The 19,216-nt window shown below is 40.1% G+C and overlaps 1 protein-coding gene across 1 annotated transcript in view; it reads left to right on the forward strand.

The window, feature by feature from the left end:
- The window catches only part of CSMD1 (CUB and Sushi multiple domains 1), a 946,508-nt gene that overhangs the window by 614,634 nt on the left and 312,658 nt on the right, over positions 1–19,216 (forward strand). The window contains exons 8-9 of the mRNA XM_035109950.3: positions 5,603–5,690; positions 14,293–14,417. Coding sequence (XP_034965841.3) covers positions 5,603–5,690; positions 14,293–14,417 — 213 coding nt within the window. The remainder of the gene's footprint in view (positions 1–5,602; positions 5,691–14,292; positions 14,418–19,216) is intronic.

Below are 19,216 nucleotides of genomic sequence, written 5' to 3' on the forward strand. Positions count from 1 at the left end.
AAGTCCATATATCTGTGAATGGTGAAATGGCACTGATTGATGGGTGGGAATTTTGGGTGGGAGAAAGGAACTGAGATGGCACAAGACACTTGCAGAGATGTGATACAAAAGCCTTAGCTTGCAAGATTTTACCTTACCAATATTGTTTCATGTGTCCATACAATCACAGCAGCTTTTCACCTCAATGATTCACATTCAGTAGCATTCTCAAATAAGAGCTGCAAGCGCTCATGGGTGAAATGAAGCTCTGTAGGAAACAAGGGAGCGTTCATATGAGGCAGTCTTGCTTTGAGTTCTGGTGGGTCTGTTCCCCACCTTGAGCCTTTTCCATCTAGCCTGGGAAGGCAGGGCCCTGACTCACTCTTGCAACCGAAAGCTGAACACGTGGCTGTTCAAAGTACAAAGGGTGGCCAACTAGATTCTTGGGCTGGGGTGTGATTTTAGGGGGGGGGGCTGTTGGTAGGGGCCTTCTGTTGCTGTTTTTATTGCCCTGTTTAAAATGTTTTAAATTGTTTTTGAACGGCTTTTAACTTGCGTGTTTTTAAATTTGGTGTTTTTGTTGTTTTAAAAGTAAGTGACGTTTGTGCCTGGGAAGAGAGGAGCTGGGGGGGGAGCAGGGTTGACCCCAATTGCAGTGGTTCTGGGCTAGGGGATGTGGGGTGGGGTGGGGCAGGCTACGTAAGGGACACACGGCACAGGCAGTTAGTGACTGTCATGTGTCAGCCCCTCCTCTGACCTGTGGAGTTCCAGTTGTCCTATCAGTCAGCTGTTGGGTCTGCAGCTGCTGTTGCTGAATGCCAGGTTGGCTCTGAGTTCCGATTATGAAGAAGGAGGCTGATCTGGCCTGTATCACTGAGAGGTGGGTAGGTGAGCAGGGTAGAGTTGGCCTCACCCAGCTGTGCCCACCTGTGTGCTCTGTACAGCATCATGGAAGACTGGAGGGTTAGGGAGGAAGAGTTGCTATAGTCTTTAGAAATTCCATCTCTGTCCAGTTGTGGGTAGTGGGGATCTAGAGTGTTTTTGTTGTTTTTTTTGTTGTTGCATTTTTGACATTGGCTGTTGTTAGGAAAATTCCTAGGGTTCCTTCTTTGAAGTAGACTTCCGAAAGCCTCTGAGGAAAAAGGAGTCAGGTACACAAGGTAGGCTCAACAAAGCTTATTAATCATTAAGACAATGTTGGATGGTCAGCCATGAGGCTATTGGCACAAGCATGGTCTGACCATGGTACATGCCCTTAGGTTCTTCTCCTATACTCTGATTCTATCAGGTAAATTCGTGCAGTCTTCATGCCCATATCTTTTATGCAATATTATTGGCTAAAGCATTGCATGAACAGCTTGTGGACACTCTACCTGGTCTTCCAATTGGATACACCATATTTGGAGTTGCTTTCTACTTAGAAACTCCCATTATCATATTAAGGTGTCATCCTCAATCATTCCTTTTCAGCAGGTTTTGGCTTGCATACTCTGTTACCTTTCTCTCCCAAACTTGTCCTTGGCAATCCTCCTTTTTTGTGCTAACACCTATTTATTTATTTATTTATTTATACATACATACATACATACTTTTCAGGTTTATACATTTCACTGATTTTACAATCATTTTGACATTTCAAAACTTGACTTCCCCCTCTTTCTGCAGTTCCTTAAAATTATTTTAAATATCTTCTGCATATCCTAATTAATTTAATTTGCTCATTTATTAATCTTCTTCTTTAAATATATATATATTTCCTTTTTCCAAAAACATAGTTGGTTGAGGCACAGGAACTCTGGCAGAAAAAATGGAGGTGTTAGACCAAATTTTATCCATTACACATCACTTACCCACATCATTAAAGCACTTTATTTATTCACCCACATCATTAAAGCACTACATATCAGCCACAGTGTTGATTTACTTTTCTTTGTTACTTCTCCACCTTGTTTTCATGATATTCAATGAGACAGTTCCTTCTATACAAAGCTGGATTTAGTTTGTTATGGGATGTCATGCAGCTGTAGGGAATATAGCATTTCAAAAGGGAGTTTCTGGATGTGACTGTGTGTCTCATGAACGCTCTGAACAAGAGAGATTTAAAATTGGAAATGAAAAACGTATTGTTTTCTTCCATAGATTTTAAAAATATGTATGGTTCTTCAAAGCTGGGTAACAAAAAAACCAAGCATCTTTGGAACTTGGCTTGAGAAATATAGTTTCGTGTCCGACTTTATCTGTACAGTATGTTTAAGTTACATGTTGATTTTTAATCCATATGAAAATATTCTTTTTGGTCGTTTATCAATTCTCATTGTGTCATAATTTCTGCCACTTGAAGACAGATACTGTTAAAGGGAAGAAAAGTATTTTGCATAAATGCAGAGGAAACACACACACACACACACAATTTCTGATTCACTAGCTGGGAAAGATAGGAGAGAACAGCTTATATTCTGTGCCTTTTTGAATTAATAGCCTAGCAAAGGCAAAGATTTGTGGAGATTTGTATGCTGAAATGTACTGTAATGAATGCAATTTTCAGTTTTATGGGGGAAGTAACACTTGCGGCCAGCTATTTGGCACTTAGAACATGAGCTTTCTATTTGCAGGTACGTAGATTATATTACAGTGACTAACAAAATTGAGATATTAAAGTCTTAAAGAAACACATTTTCAACTTCTGTCATCTTCCTCTTTTCACAAGTGTGCATGTGTGTGCACTCTTTGTGTGCATGTGTGTGTGTGTGTGTGTGAGAGAGAGAGAGAGATACACCAAGCATCACCTTATCACATTTTTAAACCTATCACTGCTTTGAAAACAAAAACCATATTTTACCCCCACTCTCCCATCAATTCTCAATTCAAATCTGTCATCTATTATAACCCATGTTGTTGTTGTTTAGTCGTTTAGTTGTGTCCGACTCTTCGTGACCCCATGGACCATAGCACGCCAGGCACTCCTGTCTTCCACTATAACCCATGTGGACATTTCTAATTCATTTTGCACAATGAAATAATTCTAATTTTGTACATGTAGGTTCTTAAATCCCTGCCTGATCACCAAGGGTCTTCATAGAGATCAATGAGGTTTTCAGATCCACCATGATTTGTTGATCATATTTGCAGGGCAGTGTCAAAATAAGGGACCCAGGTGGCGCTGTGGGTTAAACCACAGAGTTTAGGGCTTGCTGATCAGAAGGTCGGCGGTTCGAATCCCTGCAATGGGGTGAGCTCCCGTTGCTCAGTCCCAGCTCCTGCCCACCTAGCAGTTCGAAAGCACATCAAAGTGCAAGTAGATAAATAGGGACCGCTCCGGCGGGAAGGTAAATGGCGTTTCTGTGCGCTGCTTTGTCATGCTGGCCACATGACCCGGAAGCTGTCTGCGGACAAACGTTGGCTCCCTTGGCCTATAGAGCGAGATGAGCGCCGCAACCCCAGAGTCGGACACGACTGGACCTGATGGTCAGGGGTCCCTTATTTGCAGGGCAGTGTCAAAATAGTGTTGGGCACATTTAAATCACATTTGTTTTAAGTGAGAACAGTAATAATTTGATGGAGAATTGTGTTTGTCCTTTTGAGTATTATATGTACATTTTTTCAATTTTGAAGTGTGGGATTTTTTGGGGGTGTGTGTGTTAAATATGAACACAATTCAAGATATCCAGGGCCATGTATCTATGGTCTCAAAAAAATGAGTAGAAGGAGAGGATACAAGATTGGCTCAAATTCTTACCAAAATTTCTGAATGTCCCCCATGCACATGTCCATTGGACTCTCTCATCCCATGTTTCGGAAGATCTGAAGTCATCTAAAGCGAGTTCTAATGCTAGTTGGATAGTTGCCTTCCCAAGTGTTTTAAAATATTTTTATTGTGTTGTTACTACATAGATTTATTTGCCTCATTCTTCTCTGCTTTAATCATTAATTGATTTTTCTTAAAAACAACAACAACAAAAACAACTGTAATCTTGTTTAAGTATCTTGGCATGAACAGGCAGGATGAAATTTGAGTGACTAGATAAATGAATAGTGAGTCATACCTAGTTTTGCCCCTCGCGGATGGAATTATCTTTGATAATGATCTTTGAGGCTTGGAAGGGGAGGAAAGTTAATTTTCACAAATCTTCCCCTCTCTTCCTCATCTCACCAGGGCACATGCCATGCTATTCCGAGGGCTCCTCCAACTCTCTGGAGCAGATTTGGGGGGCATAGGGGAATCATTCCCCTTTTCCCCGTCAATGGAAGCCTTCTGTTAATGGAGAGATACAATTCTATATAATCCAATATATATTGATCTGATGGAAACCAAGGCAACCAAGGCACAGGGATGGCTAGCCAGAGATCACAATTATTTGCACTGGTGAATTTATCAGTAAAACCATATCCGTGGAAATGCAGTGCCAGAATGGAATCACAACGCTGATGAAGCAGTAAAGTCATCCTGCTCTAAGTACTTATATATATTTGGCAGCACATGGAGTTTTCGGACTGATCAAGCAGATGCCAAAAGTCAGGTTCCCATCATTACTTGCCAATTATTCTCGAAAGGAGTGGGTTTTTGTTTCTCTGTCTGTGATCCAACTCCCATCACCACTGGGGACATGGTGACTACTTAATCCAATGTTTACATTGGCTCCCTGCTGTTAAGTGAAAAACATGTGTGGAAGACCCGAGTCTATGCTATGAGAAATGAGTCTAAAAGATGCTCCAATACATTTTAAACATCTTTGTAAGAGGTTAAAAAAGAAAGGAAAGAGAGGGAACTTGAAAAATGAATGATACAGTAAGCCCACAATTTAGGCACATTTAAGATGTGTACATTTGCTTTGCAAATGTAAAAATAAAAGGGGGTGGAAAGGGAGGTGTCTATGAAAAAAGACTTTGGCAAAACTTCCTAAATTACTTGTACAGAAATAAAGATGGCTTCCTCAAACTGTGCAGTTTAAGATTGAACCATCCAGTTTAGGCCTTCTTACTGGCAATCCTTCATCCCAAGGTGAGGGGGTGTGACTTAACTAAACCTGGCAGGACAGCTTCCTCTGTGGTCTTTACCCATTCATGCATTAGAGTTAAGCCTGTTGGTTTTATGAGGCTGATTTATCCCACATAAAGTGTCTCTCATATATTATCTAGTTGTAATCCCCTATATAGCAGCTGGCAAAATGGAGTGTGAGTAATAAACATCTAAAGCAAGATTTGTTTCCTTTGTTATTCCTATGCATTTTTTTAAAGGAACAAATAAGTATTTTCTTCTTACAAAGGAGATAAGTCACAAATTGTATAATCTACCAGCAACCTCTCCCTATTAACCAGGCTAGAATTAATATAACTTTCAAAAGTGTGCAGGATTAATTTATGTTGGAATGTGCACCAAAACAACAAGCCTCCATAAAAATTGCATGTAGGAGTGGTTATGAAATCGAGCAACTCTATTGCATTTTTTTTATCCTATATGGATTTTTTTTAAAAAAAAAAAAAACCTTGTTCTCCGTATCCACTCAGGCATTTTAACTTTACGACTTTACCTCCCTGAAGTCGTATTTAAAGTATATTGCAAAGACAGTCACATATTAATCTTCCCAAACTTAACTGTTAATTCTTTTTTCCCTGTCTGCTACAGTGAGTCAAGGTGGGGACGCAGTTGCATCAGACACATGTCCTGATCCAGGTGTTCCTGAAAATGGGAAAAGAACAGGCTTGGATTTTCGGTAAGAGTTTTATACATTTGACTTTAAAAAATAATAATGTGAGAAGAGTGCACTCAACTTGAAGTTAGAATTCCTCATAAAAAGTGCTTGTTCCTGTAGTTTAGTCACAGTAAAATACATAGGGTGGTGGTGGTTCATATCAGACACGCTGCTTTGAAGTATGACATACCTAGAAAAGCTATGCTCCTACCAAGGCCCTTGCTGCAATTGCCGACTCTGCTATGGGAACAGGCACAAAATTCAACAGTCTTAGTAATGGATGTGGAACAATGTAATGATGCACTGCAGAGCAGGAGAAAAACCTTGAATTAGGAACTGGGTCTCAAAATGGTTCTACCTGGGGATTTAAACCAGGGAATAGGAAACTGCGGCCCCTTTGGAGGAGGTTGCCCATTGCATCTCAGCATGGATCCCTGGAAGGAGCCATATTTGGAACAATGGCTTACAAAGAAACACAGGGGATGGTCTTTTATGAGATTGTGATTCTTACCACAGGCAATACCAGAGGACTGGTTGAAGTGAGTGAGACAAGTCAGTGTGACTTGGGGCGCTTCCAGGTGGCCTGATTACTCACACAAAATTGGGCTTCTTTCTAATGCAGTTATCATGTTGCCTTTCAAGCTACAACAAGCCCAGTACGAAAATCCAGGGAAAACCGCACCAGGAAGTGCGGAATAACATCCGTGAAGTGGCAATGTCATATAACCTCCACATAGACATATCAGAATTAATGTTCAATAAGTGCTTACATGAGAAAATGTATATACAAATACAATAGCGATACAATATATTCAAACACACACAGCCCCATAACAGCGACAGAAAACTTTGACAGCACACTAACAATAAACATTCGACACACTGTGACTGGTTTGTTTGTTTGTTTGTGACTGCTATTGTTACACTATGAAAAATAAAATTTGCAAAAACAAAAACAAAACCTAACAATAAACAAGACAATACTCTGGCCCACTAATCATCAGATAAAAACTCAAACACTGATCCCTCTGTATTTCAGAAGTCAGACACATTTTTTAAAAGCAAAAAAGTGCTCTGCACCCAGCCCAGGATCAAGGCCAGTTGCTGCAAATAAGTGAGGGATTGGTTCTTTTCAAGGGATGATCCAGTGGCTCTCCTCTCTGTGCAGGGAGAGCAGGACAGCAACATTTAATGCAAAGCAGGGAGAGATGGCAAAGGTTTACCTGATCTGCAGTTGTTCCGACTGCTTCTCCCTCCAGTCACTTCTGGGTTTTGTAGGTTTATTCATCATGAAACGCCATAATATTTTTTGTTGTTACTAGGTTAAGTACGTATTTCAGTATCCCTCAGTATAAAAACTTCTGATTGTTATTGAAATCACCTGCTTGATAAAGAATGACTCATGCATTAGTTGTTGATTTTCTTCCTTTGTAACTTACTGCTACTGCTTGCTTATGTTGGGTTATCGTTTCTCCTATATTTTGTATTGATCTGCCGTCTCATACTGGTTATGTGTTTTGCTTGGTTTTTTTTTAAAAAAAACATTCCTTGCTAAAATTGGTTGGCTGGAAGTTTGAGTCCAACACAAGCTGCAGGACCCTAGGTTCTTCACCCTTATTTTATAAATTTACCTAGAAGTATGACTCACTGAACTTCATGGGACTTTGGAAAAGACATGCACTGTATATGATTGCATTCCTACTCTAAGCCAGGTGTGCATAGTATACCAGCCTTAAAAGTGAGTAATATTGCCCATATCATTTTTATAACTTCCCTGACACCTACATATGGGATTATCTGGCCATTCTTTACTCCTAGTCCCATTTTACAAGGAGGACAGGAACAAGAAAGTGTAATGCCATGTTTTATGGTTTAAGTAAATATATTGCTCTGGTACTCCTGATCATTACAGCAGCCTGGAATTATTATTAATTTTTTTAAAAAAATAATAATACTCAGGCAGTCCAGTTCTCTTCATGCTTGCTAAGGAGTAAGCTGCATTGAACACACATTCCCTATACATGCATTATAATGCATTCAACAATAGAGGCAGAAAAATATCTCTTGGCTCTCATTATGCTTGAAACAAAATAGATTTGTTCATGCATCCAAATTTGAAAGCATTGCCAGTGTTGTCAGAATCTTATATCAGTTGAGAAGAATGGCTGTCTCATTACATTACACTGTGTTTACATCACATAATGGCAACATCTGGCTATGGGATGGACTGGTCTACTGCTTTTCCAATTAGCTAAAGATATTTAAATGATCAATTTGATTTTGTTTCTTGAAGCAAAGATTTCCAGCTCATGTCACTTATTTGTCTGATAGAATCTTGAGGATTCCGGTGAATGAATTTCAAGTAACTGCTAGAAACTGTTCAGCTACAACGAGCAGAAGGGAAAAGAGCATAGAATCAAGATGTAGTATTTTGATTCTTTTGTCAAATATACTGAAACGAATTGGTCCATAATGCTAAGACATTTTTTCAATCAAAGCACCCAAAAGATACATTTGTACCCTTAAACTTCTAGCCATTATTAGAAGCTATGTTTGCTTTTATCGTTCGTCTGCCCATAAAACCTAAAGATGAATGGGCAGACACAAAAACTTACTAGGGGTGGGTGAGCAGTACATTAGTTATGCCACTACCTTAACTGAAGTGATCCTCCTCAAACACCCCCCCACTGGAATATAGACACCTCTTGGTGGATGCATGATGGAGAGCAAATCCCCTCACCCCATCATGGCACCATATACTGCCTCCAAGGTGGGGAATGCTTTATTTGAGGACCAGGAAGGGGTGGGGGGAAGAGTAACTGCTTCCAATTGTGGCTTCATCTAGGATGCTGCTTTTCCCATGCTTTGTTAGATAACTGAGGACCCTTGCAGAGCATTGAAAGGTTAGCGCCTCCTTCTGCCTGACATCATAGAACACATGGGCATTGTTGTGTATTGAGTCAAAGGATTTTATATCTGTATTATTATTGTCTGTATTTGCATTAGGATAAAGTAACTGCCTTTTGGTCCCAGAGGGTACAGCTACTATTGGTTCATTTAAGCTGCTGTATTTGGATCCTCTGTCTTATTGGTTTCCTCCAAAAGGCAGCACTGTGATTGCGTGATATTGTTCCCTCCAAAATGTATCCCTTCCTAGCTAGTCCCATGTCCCTATAAATGTAGCTTTCCTCTCCTCAGTCTTCAGTCTTGTTCACTTTAATAAAGAGCTGTTACTAGAGAACTGTCTCCAGCATGTTTTGTCAAGAGAGCTGAAATCACAAACCCCACGTCACAACAGGCATTTCCTACTAGGGATGATGGGAAATGTTCATCTCCCAAAATGGAAATAGTTCACCATCAATCCCAATCTCTGGACCTTTGAAAGGGGAATGATTTTCATTAATGCCATGACTCAAACTAACCTGTTTGGAGGAATCATCTTCCTGTGAGCATTTTTATTTATTTTCCAAGCACATAATGCGACTTCTCAGTGAGGTAGAAATATATACAAAACTAAGGAAGGCTCTAAATCTTCCTACTGCACAATTTATCAATGGGAGTCACATGGAAGCATCCTACCTGAGTCTGTTCCTTAGCACTCCATCTAGCTGAACACCGTTTGCAGTCCTTGCTGCTAAGATTTAACCAAAAGGGAAATGATTGTCTTTTTAGCTTCCTCTGCACCTGAAAAAAAAATCCATGCTAGTCTTTCATGGACTATGTTAACAAAAGCATTCATATTTTAAAACAACAACAACAAAAAATGCTGCAGTAATTCGTTTTGAAAGCATGGCAGGCTCTAGTTTCCACCATTCTCAATAATGGAGTACTATTCTTTGTTTTACATTTTAGTTTTTTGAAAAATGAAATATTTTCTAGAGTGCATGACTAAGGCAATGATTTGCTTTCATAAGTTCAAGTAAAGACTCTAGGAAAAAAATGCTATTGCACTTGTCAGGAGAATAATGACTGTGACTATTAGGCTGAATTGCAATACATGAGCAGGCATATTATTCAAAGGCTCTCCAAGTCTGGAGAAACATTCCTTCAGTAGCACCTTAAAGACCAACTAAGTTTTTATTTTGGTATGAGCTTTTGTGTGCATGCACACTTCATCAGATACACTGAAACAGAAGTAACCAGACAGTAGCCTATCAGATGTCAGGAATCACAAGACAGAGAAACCAGTAGGAGAACACTTCAGTCTCCCAGGACATTCTATACAAGATCTCAAAGATCTGTTTTATTACAGAAAAATTTCAGAAACAGACTGGAAAGAGAAGTTGCTGAATTGCAACTCATTAGCAAGCTTAAAACCATGGAGCCACATGGAATAACGGAGACATAGGATTCTTATCTCATTATACATGATCAAGCTTTCCTTAGCACCTCAGCCCTTGCTCCCCCCCCCGCAAGACCAATTGCAGTCATTAACAGTCGTTAACAGTCAACAACAGGTTTACCACTCCTATCAGCCCATCACCCATTCCCATCACCCCCACCCCCTGAATATACATAAGGGTCTGGTTACTTCTGTTTCAGTGTATCTGATGAAGTGTGCATGCACACGAAAGCTCATACCAAAATAAAAAACTTAGTTGGTCTTTAAGGTGCTACTGAATGAATTTTTTTATTTTGTTTCGACTCAGACCAACACAGCTACCTACCTGTAACAAGTCTGGATAAATATATTTAGTGAATGAAATTGATGGAAAAGGGAGAAAGTTCATTTTAAAGTCAGTCTAACCACTGCTGATTCAGTACTGACAAGTTCTTTGTAAAGGTCTTGTAGTTTAAAATATAATAATGACTTTGACTTGGACATTTCAATGCCTTTTTGTCTCTATTGTGATTTTAGCATTTTAACATTTAAAATTAAAGAATGGTTTTCATCTGGTGTCGTTCTCACCCTTCCCCTTCTCTCTTTTGCCTTGCTCCTGTCACTTTACCTGGGAGATTGCCTCCCCGTGGGTTCAAACCTAATAATGCAATTCAAATTTTATGGTGCAATGACAGCTAAACTACTACCCAGCCCTTTGCCATTACATATAGTTGCTCACATTTTTTTTAATGGTAATGATATCAATCTAATACCAAGGCTGCAATCCTATTACACTGAATTCAGTGTGTCAGTTTTTTAAATAGACAACCTAAATCTCAGCACTACGTATTGTTTTCCATAAAATGTACATAATTTGTGACAATTCCTTCTTCAAAATCCACCTTGCCTGAGGGATGTCTAAACTTGTAAAGGAATGCGCTCTGCATATATTCAGAAACACCTCGCTCTATTTCCACCAGTTCATACAATCCAGATTTCAGAGTTGCCTTTCGTTCACTTTCTTTTGGGTTCATGTGTGCGTACATACACACAGCACCACTGCCAGTTAATGTGCATTCAGTGTTTTCTCTGTTCCGCACAGAGGTAAATCCTTGGAATTTATAAACAATTCACTTTTGCATAACATTTTCTTTGCCTATTGGCTGCACAAGAGAGAGTTCCTGAACATGAGCAAACTGACCTGCCATCAAACCCAGAGAATCCTGAAGGTGTTTAGCCCCAACTCCTCTTATAATACATCATATTCCTTAATATCCAACAAGGTAAAGCAGTGAGCACTGCAGACATTTTTCTGGGAGATTGTTGCTGCTATTTCCCCCCCCCCCCAAACTAGCTCCTCTAATCACTGTTCCACATTTTAAAACGAAACGAAATTAGCAACTCTTTGATTCTAGAAAGGAGAGTGAACAAGAAACGGACAGCACCTTATGCAGTCACCGAGCAAACAAAAGCTCCAATTTGTTGGGTTACAAATTATTATGAAAAGTAAAGTTTATTCATCTCTTGTAGCTTGATACTAAAGCAGATTTTCTAATTGCCACTTGTTGATAATGAGCTGCAGGGGGGGGGAATTACTGTTCATTTCACATCATTGTATGAAAGGTCACTGAGAAGTCTTTGTTCTTGGTTTCTGTCGCCAACCCCTTCCCAGGAACATGGGGCCTCTTCAGGTACTGTCTGTCTGTAAACAGCAGTTTTGCTGCTTCTATGTGTTGATGACTGATGCCTTGAATGAACACCTGTTGCTCTAATTCTTTATTAGTTTTCTAGGCTATAATTCATAGTAATCAACTTTGAGCTCTTTGGTGAAGTATTAGGGATTGCCTACTGCTTCACAAATTGTTGTACTTAAGGGCGCAGAAGAACATAAGCCTTTGAAACAATGAATTTCAGGCAAGGATAAATCCTGTTTGATCTTCAGCATATTCTTACATTTATCAAACTAAGAATTTTTATTATTTGCGTCTATCATATCTTTTTACCCTTAGTTATATCATCCCCTGGTGCTCATACTGTCTAATATTTTAAAGAAACAATAAAAAGAGCTATCACAACACTTGTTAATATTGCTTGTTGTGATAGAAATAAAAGATTTGGAGCATCATTGTTGTTTTCCATAGGCATACCTGCCCAATTTGTTTATTGCATTTCACTGGCAAGTGTGATACACGTCTGACTATTTAGTGGGGTACGAGAGCTGAAAAAAAATCACATCTTGCAACCCATGTACCCCTTTGGTTTCAGATAGTATATGGGTGGATGAGTCTAAAAATCCCAGGGCACAAATTTTAATGGCTATGGTGGCTCATTTATCAGAAGTAATGTATTTAGCATTAACTCTGGAAGTGGACGCGGGAGGCATTGTGGGTTAAACCACTGTGCTGCTTGGGCTTGCTGATCAAAAGGTTGGTGGTTTGAATCCCCGCGACGGGGTGAGTTCCCGTTGTTTGGTCCCAGCTCCTGCCAACCTAGCAGTTTGAAAGCATGTCAAAGTGCAAGTAGATAAATAGGTATGGCTCCGGCAGGAAGGTAAACAGCGTTTCCGTGTGCTGCTCTGGTTTTGCCAGAAGCGGCTTAGTCATGCTGGCCACATGACCCGGAAAAACTGTCTGCGGAAGCAGACAAATGCTGGCTCCCTCAGCCTGTAAAGCGAGATGAGCGCCACAACCCCAGAGTTGTTTGTGACTGGACTGAATTGTCAGGGGTCCCTTTGCCTTTACCTTTACTGGAAGTGTATACTCGATTTAGATTAAGCCTTCTGGTGTATATTGTGCTCTAGGAGGTCTCTGCGTCCAACCCATAACTGCTAATGAAAATGGAATATAACAATTTCTTCTTCCTTTTAAAATTGTTTTAAAAGTTTGTTTTTAAAAGCATTTTGAAAAATAAAAAAAAGTTTTTGAAGTATCCTTTCCCCAAACTTCCAAAATATGCCTAAGAACAATTTAGCTTGGAGTTATTGTTTACTTCATTCCACAAGGTTGAAAGGGGGGCATTTTTACTGCTCCCAGTTCTCCCAACACCAGTTGACATTTGATGGTGTTTCCTTGTCCTTTGAATATGGTTCTGTGCAGCCGGGGCTATTGCTCATCTACATTCTTTATTCAAAACGTTGCTGACCTGCTTGCTGCGGCACATGGTGCCAAACCATTTCACAGTCTTCCCCACTGTGTGAAACAGGCAACTCTTTCCACTGATCCAAAAGGAAAAGATGAAGAAGTTCAGAAACCTGCTGCTATATTTGGGAAAAAAACATATGCTACTATAAATATGTCACATTTTGCTTTTGGAAACAAAAATCACAGATAATTGTTGCGTCCCCAACTCTATCACTGTTCAGAAAAAGCAGAGAAGCAAATGAAGGACTGGGGACCTGCTGGTATAGTGATCTAATGAAGATCTAGGCAAAAGGCATAGGAGTCCTGCATGCGAGATGCCAAAACCTGCAGTCTAGTAGGATTTAAGAGTAATGACTTCATGTGAAAGAATGGTAAATGTAACCTTGCAGCAGAGACGTGTTGCCCTTTTAATTTAGATTATTTTTTTAAAAAAAAGATTTTTACCCAATTTCCTTCCACTGCATTTCTTTCTTTATTTCATTTAACATTTATGTATTTATCTTTATTTCAAATGTATACCTTTCCAACCCAGGAAGGAGTCTCAAATAAATGTGAATGTAATTGTTACAGCCAAAGTGCTTGAAAAAGCAATTCCTTAGAAGACGTTCCCTCTGTGAGTGAAAAGCAGCCACTTTTGCAGCATCAGAAAGCAATGCCTTATTTGTTCATAGTTTTGTACAGCAAGGTTTGGCCTGCCAAAGCTCTCCTGGCTATGAAGCTATTTAAAGCTCACAAGCACCTTTCCTAATGCCAGGCAGTGGCAATCCAGCCTACAATCATACTTCACTTTCTGTTCATTCTATTGTGCCAATTTAACACTGTGCCAATGTGTTTCTCAGGACTTCTGTCTTGAATCATAGGCAATGCTGCCATGATCTCTGCTAATTGGATCAGTATGTTATAGCATGACAATATGTTTACTTTGTGTGTGTCTGTTGCCATTTTCTTGCCTTCTGGAAGAGTTTATAAGCAGCCTATATTCCTCCTAGCTGCTACTATTAAGAAGCTAAACTCTTCCCTTACAAAGTATATCTAATGATAAGTGAAATTGGTTGTATGCCTACCAGTGAATTCAAGAATAATGCTTAGTTTGTGTAATGAAGCTTAAGTGTATACTGACCTAAAGCTGAAACTTGTCCATATTGTTAAATCCTTTCCCCAGGGTTGGTTCTAGTCTTCAGTTCAGCTGTGAAGACAATTATGTGCTCCAAGGTACAAAAAGCATCACTTGTCAAAAGGTGACAGATACGCTGGCTGCTTGGAGTGACCATAGGCCAACATGCCGTGGTGAGTAGTGTTCATTGGAGGGAATAGGGTAGGGCACTGCAATTACTCATGCCAGTTGAAGTGTGTCATAAATTAAATGAACGGTCTTATCTAATATTGCTCTTCATCTGGGTTCTCTATTATTTTGAACATCATTTAAGGTTATGGACATGTTTGGCAAAGTATGTAAACTTGAACAGCGAAGGTTTGCAGGACTGTTCACTCACAGTGCTCTATGTATGGGCCAAAGACACAAACGTGATATGCATAATCTTTGCAGACAAACACATTTTGAGCTTCAAGGGTCATGCACATGTCTGCTCCACGTAGATGTTAAACCAAAGAGGAAGTGATTCTAGTGCCCCTTTCCAAATTCGGTATACACTTTGCCAGGGGCGTAAGAAGTGGGGGGCGGAGGGGACGGGCTGCCCCGGGTGCCACTCTGGGGTGTGTGTGACAAGATGGCCCCAGCCTCCCCCCAGCTGTAGAGCAGCCGAGGGCGCACACAGTCCGTATGGGTGCCGCTCGTGCAGCATCTGTACAGGCTGCCACTTTCGTGTTCCGTCCAAACAGCTGTCCGTACGGGCTGCCTCTTCTACGGCAACCGTACGGTCTGCCACACATGCACCACCAGGCGGTTTGTCCCGCCCCGGGTGCCAGAAGGGGTTCCTCCGCCACTGCACTTTGCTAAACAGATCTACAGACCTTCTGTATATCATTTGCTGCCTTTTTTTTCAGTTCATCTTTGTTTGGGCTACACTTTTGCACTGCTGGAGCAGATCCCATCAGCCCTAGTGAGCATGGTTTGTGGCTAAGGTCAATAGGAATTGCAGTCTAATTCTGGGGTGTGTAGACTGGATTTTGGGAAGTGGGCTTGAGAATACATGTACAATAGGCATCTATGACTACTAAAGATCTTTCAGAAGAAGAAAAAAAGGAAACAACAAATAAAGCCCAAATTTCTCGAGCTGCAACGGTTTCTCATGTCCAAGTCTCAAGAATGTACTAAAAATACACTGAGATTGTGTCAATGACTTTTTGGATTCAAGCACTTTAAAAAGAATTCTGAGCATGATGTTTAGTCCAACTTTTATTTATTTGTTTGTTGTTTATTTAAAAGCATTTCTAAACTGCTTAATATTTAAAAGTCTCTTAAGTGTTTTTCAAAAAATACAGCATAAAAACAATTAAACAGTATCGTTTAACAGCCTCCCCCCATAAAAGAGTATTCTAAGAACAGATTAAAAACAGGAATTCAGTAAGAACGGGGTCTAATCTTATGGGTGAGGAAAAGACCTGCCTTTGGAAGACATCTGAAGGAACTGATCAATGATGCTTTATGGAAGGCAGAGGGGAACAGCATTCCAGAGTGCAGTGGCAGAAATTTCTACGGAGCTATGAGTAAAAAATTTCCTGGGTGAACTAAGTGATATTACAGGGCAATATGGGGATAGGCAACCTACAATCAAGTTATTCACAGATTTGAACGTGGGTAACAAGATCTTGAATGTGGCTGGGCGACTGACTGTCAGCAGTGTGGTGCCTTTAGTATAGGTGTAAAATACGTAAAACCAGGTGCTCTCAACAACTTGGCCACAACATTCTGCACAGCTGGAGCTTCTGGAACACTTTCAAGGAAAACACCATATAGAATGCATTCTATTATTCCAAGTGTAAGGTCACCAACACACCAGCATCCGTATATTATCCATATAGTGAGATGCATCATGCAGTTCTTCAGAGGGAAGAACTATCCTATATCAGTCAGTAATTACTGTTTTTCAGTTCTAAGACAATATTCATAATTACAGCTGATACAATATGCCAAAATTTAAAATTAATCCATTCTGACTTTCTTTTAGGCTATACTTAGGGCGGAAATATGTTTCTACCATGTAAATCATAGATAAGTACTATTTTACAACTTTGATCTTCACTGAAGGATCACTAACACTTTAAGTAATTAGCTGACTTGATCTAATTCATCTTCTTGGTCTTATAAGGAAACAAACTGCACGGGGAGAATATTGATTCTTGGCTTGAGTTATGCTTTTGATTCTGGAATTTTGCCACTCTCATTCTAGAGAAGTTAGCCAAAAGCTGCATCAGCTCATTACTTACAGAAATTGAAGCAATATTACTATCTTGCTGTCACCTGAACAAGTGCCATGACTTTGTATAATTATAGACATGATGCTACTTCTAATTGAGTATACTTCACAAACGGCACAAAAACATCTGTTACAATGCTTCACAGTGTGAGTAGCTGCCAGTTATAAAACTCATGTGAATGAATGAAGCCATGGATAATTTGCCATTTGTTTCGAATTGTCCAATTCATGGATGTTTTAAGAAGCATATGGTGTAGTCTGTTGACAGTGTACAGCACTGATATAGAATGGATGCCAATCATATCAAGTAGTTCTGTACTAACTTTCACACTGTAATAAATGAGGGTTAAGTATGGCAACATGATGCTGGTATCCTTTGTTCAAAATGACTGTACAAAATAAATGAGATTTATCAATTCAAAACACATGGATGTAAGATTGCTATTAATTATAACCTTGCAGCCTCGTTTGCAAAACTGAGGCTCCACACATGTTTAACAACTCATATTTTCAGTTTATGATAATATATGCATTCACATTTAAATAGAAACCAGCTAGGTATCATATGATTCACCATGATGGTACACTTTGGGAAATCTGTAAGAATCACACTTAAGCTGGCCTTTCTTAAATGCTTCTCCTTGTTCATTCATACTCTGTAGTTTTGCCATAAGTAAAAGCATTGTCCTCAATACACAGATGTATGGACCTCATTTTTTGGACTTTCCCTGTAAGATCTCTTAGATGGGGATTCTCAAATTTTCTACTCCCAGGGCACATTTGAAAAAGCTGAAAATTATTGAGGCCCGCTCAGTCACAAAATAGTGGTTCAAGGGCAGAGCCAGTCACAAAGTAATGGGCAGAGATACAGTTTGGCATGATGAACTGGTAACCAGTGCCATCATTTTTATTTGATATCTAATCTCTCTTTGGAAATTGTAAATTCTTTGACACAGTGATTTCCTTGTGGCAAGGAGTTCATAATTCAGCCTCCCCATTCAAGGCAGAATTTGCTGATCCATTGAAGGTGGCTATTTATTATATGGGACGCGGGTGGTGCTGTGGTCTAAACCACTGAACCTCTTGGATTTGCCAATCAGAAGGTTTGCGATTCGAATCCCCTCAACTGGGTGCGCTTCAGTTGCTCGGTCCCTGTTCCTGCCAACCTAGCAGTTTGAAAGCACGCCAATAGGTATGGCTCCAGGAGGAAGGTAAATGGCGTTTCTGTGCGCTGCTCTGGTTTTGCCAGAAGCGGCTTAGTCATGTTGGCCACATGACCCGGATAAACTGTTTGCGGAAGTGGACAAATGCCGGCTCCCTCGGCCTGTAAAGCGAGATGAGCGCCGCAACCCCAGAGTTGTGTGTGACTGGACTTAACTGTCAGGGGTCCTTTACCTTTTTATTTATTATACATCTTCCTCCCCACACCTCCATTTTTTTTTACTCAAGTATTTTTATTAAGCTGCCATTTCTCTGTCCCTTTCACACAACTCATAGCTTGTTCATGCACAACTCATAGCTTGTTCATGCAAAATTTCTTTTATCTGTCCTTCCTGCTACATGCACTTCTTTCCGCCTATAACATCTGCCTTCTCATCCCTTCCTCTATGTTTCCATTATGACTAACTGCCATTTCGAAAGACCAACCTTTTGTTTCTTCTAATGTCCTTCAACGCCTCTAGACCATTCCCCTCACTGCTCCTTGATCTTTTCTGTCTCCCAGTTATCATTACTGTGTACCACTTTATCTATGACCACACAGGCTCAAACACACAAGCCAGCAATTTAGTTCTCAGTGGTACTCCTAGCACCGGATGTGGTCTGGGAGAGCGGGGTAACATTTTCTGTTTCACCTCAACTGGTGAAATGGGACATGACACCTTGTACTGCTTTATTGTATTTATTTTGTATTTCGGTAAAACACTTAAGGTAAAGGTAAAGAGACCCCTGACCATTAGGTCCAGTTGTGACTGACTCTGGGGTTGCGGTGCTCATCTCGCGTTATTGGCCGAGGGAGCTGGCGTACAGCTTCCAGGTCATGTGGCCAGCATGACTAAGCCGCTTCTGGCAAACCAGAGCAGCACACAGAAATGCTGTTTACCTTCCCGCCGGAGCGGTCCCTATTTACCTACTTGCACTTTGACATGCTTTTGAACTGCTAGGTTGGCAGGAGCTGGGACCAAGCAACAGGAGCTCACCCTGTCGCAGGGATTCGAACCGCCGACCTTCTGATCGGCAAGCCCTAGGCTCTGTGGTTTAGACCACAGCGCTACCCACGTCCTATTAAGCAGTTTAGAAATGCTTATAAATAAATATAAATAAATAAAAAGTTGAAGTCAAAAAGAAGAGTAATCTTGTGGTTTTGGAAAAAAAGAAATTTGTGCAAATTTTGACATATGGCCAGATTGTTTTTCAGTATGTGTGTCCTAAAATTTCTTTTTAGAGGGTTTGAACCTGAACAGAGTGTGATGCAATCTCAGTGTATTGTTAGCACATTCACAAGACTTGGATGTGAGAAACAAAAGCAGCTTGTGAAATTAAGATATATTTTTTCCTGTTTACCTTTTTCTTCTGAAAAAAAAACCACCCAATCAGTTTTGCCACTAAATATGATATATCCCTATTGTACATGAATCCTCCCTGTCTTTTAGGATACTATTTTATTGTTTTTATGCTGTATTTTTGTAAAACACTTAAATACTCTTAAAT

Source organism: Zootoca vivipara, chromosome 3, assembly GCF_965207765.1.
Source record: "Zootoca vivipara chromosome 3, rZooViv2.hap1.1, whole genome shotgun sequence".
Lineage (NCBI taxonomy): Eukaryota > Metazoa > Chordata > Lepidosauria > Squamata > Lacertidae > Zootoca > Zootoca vivipara.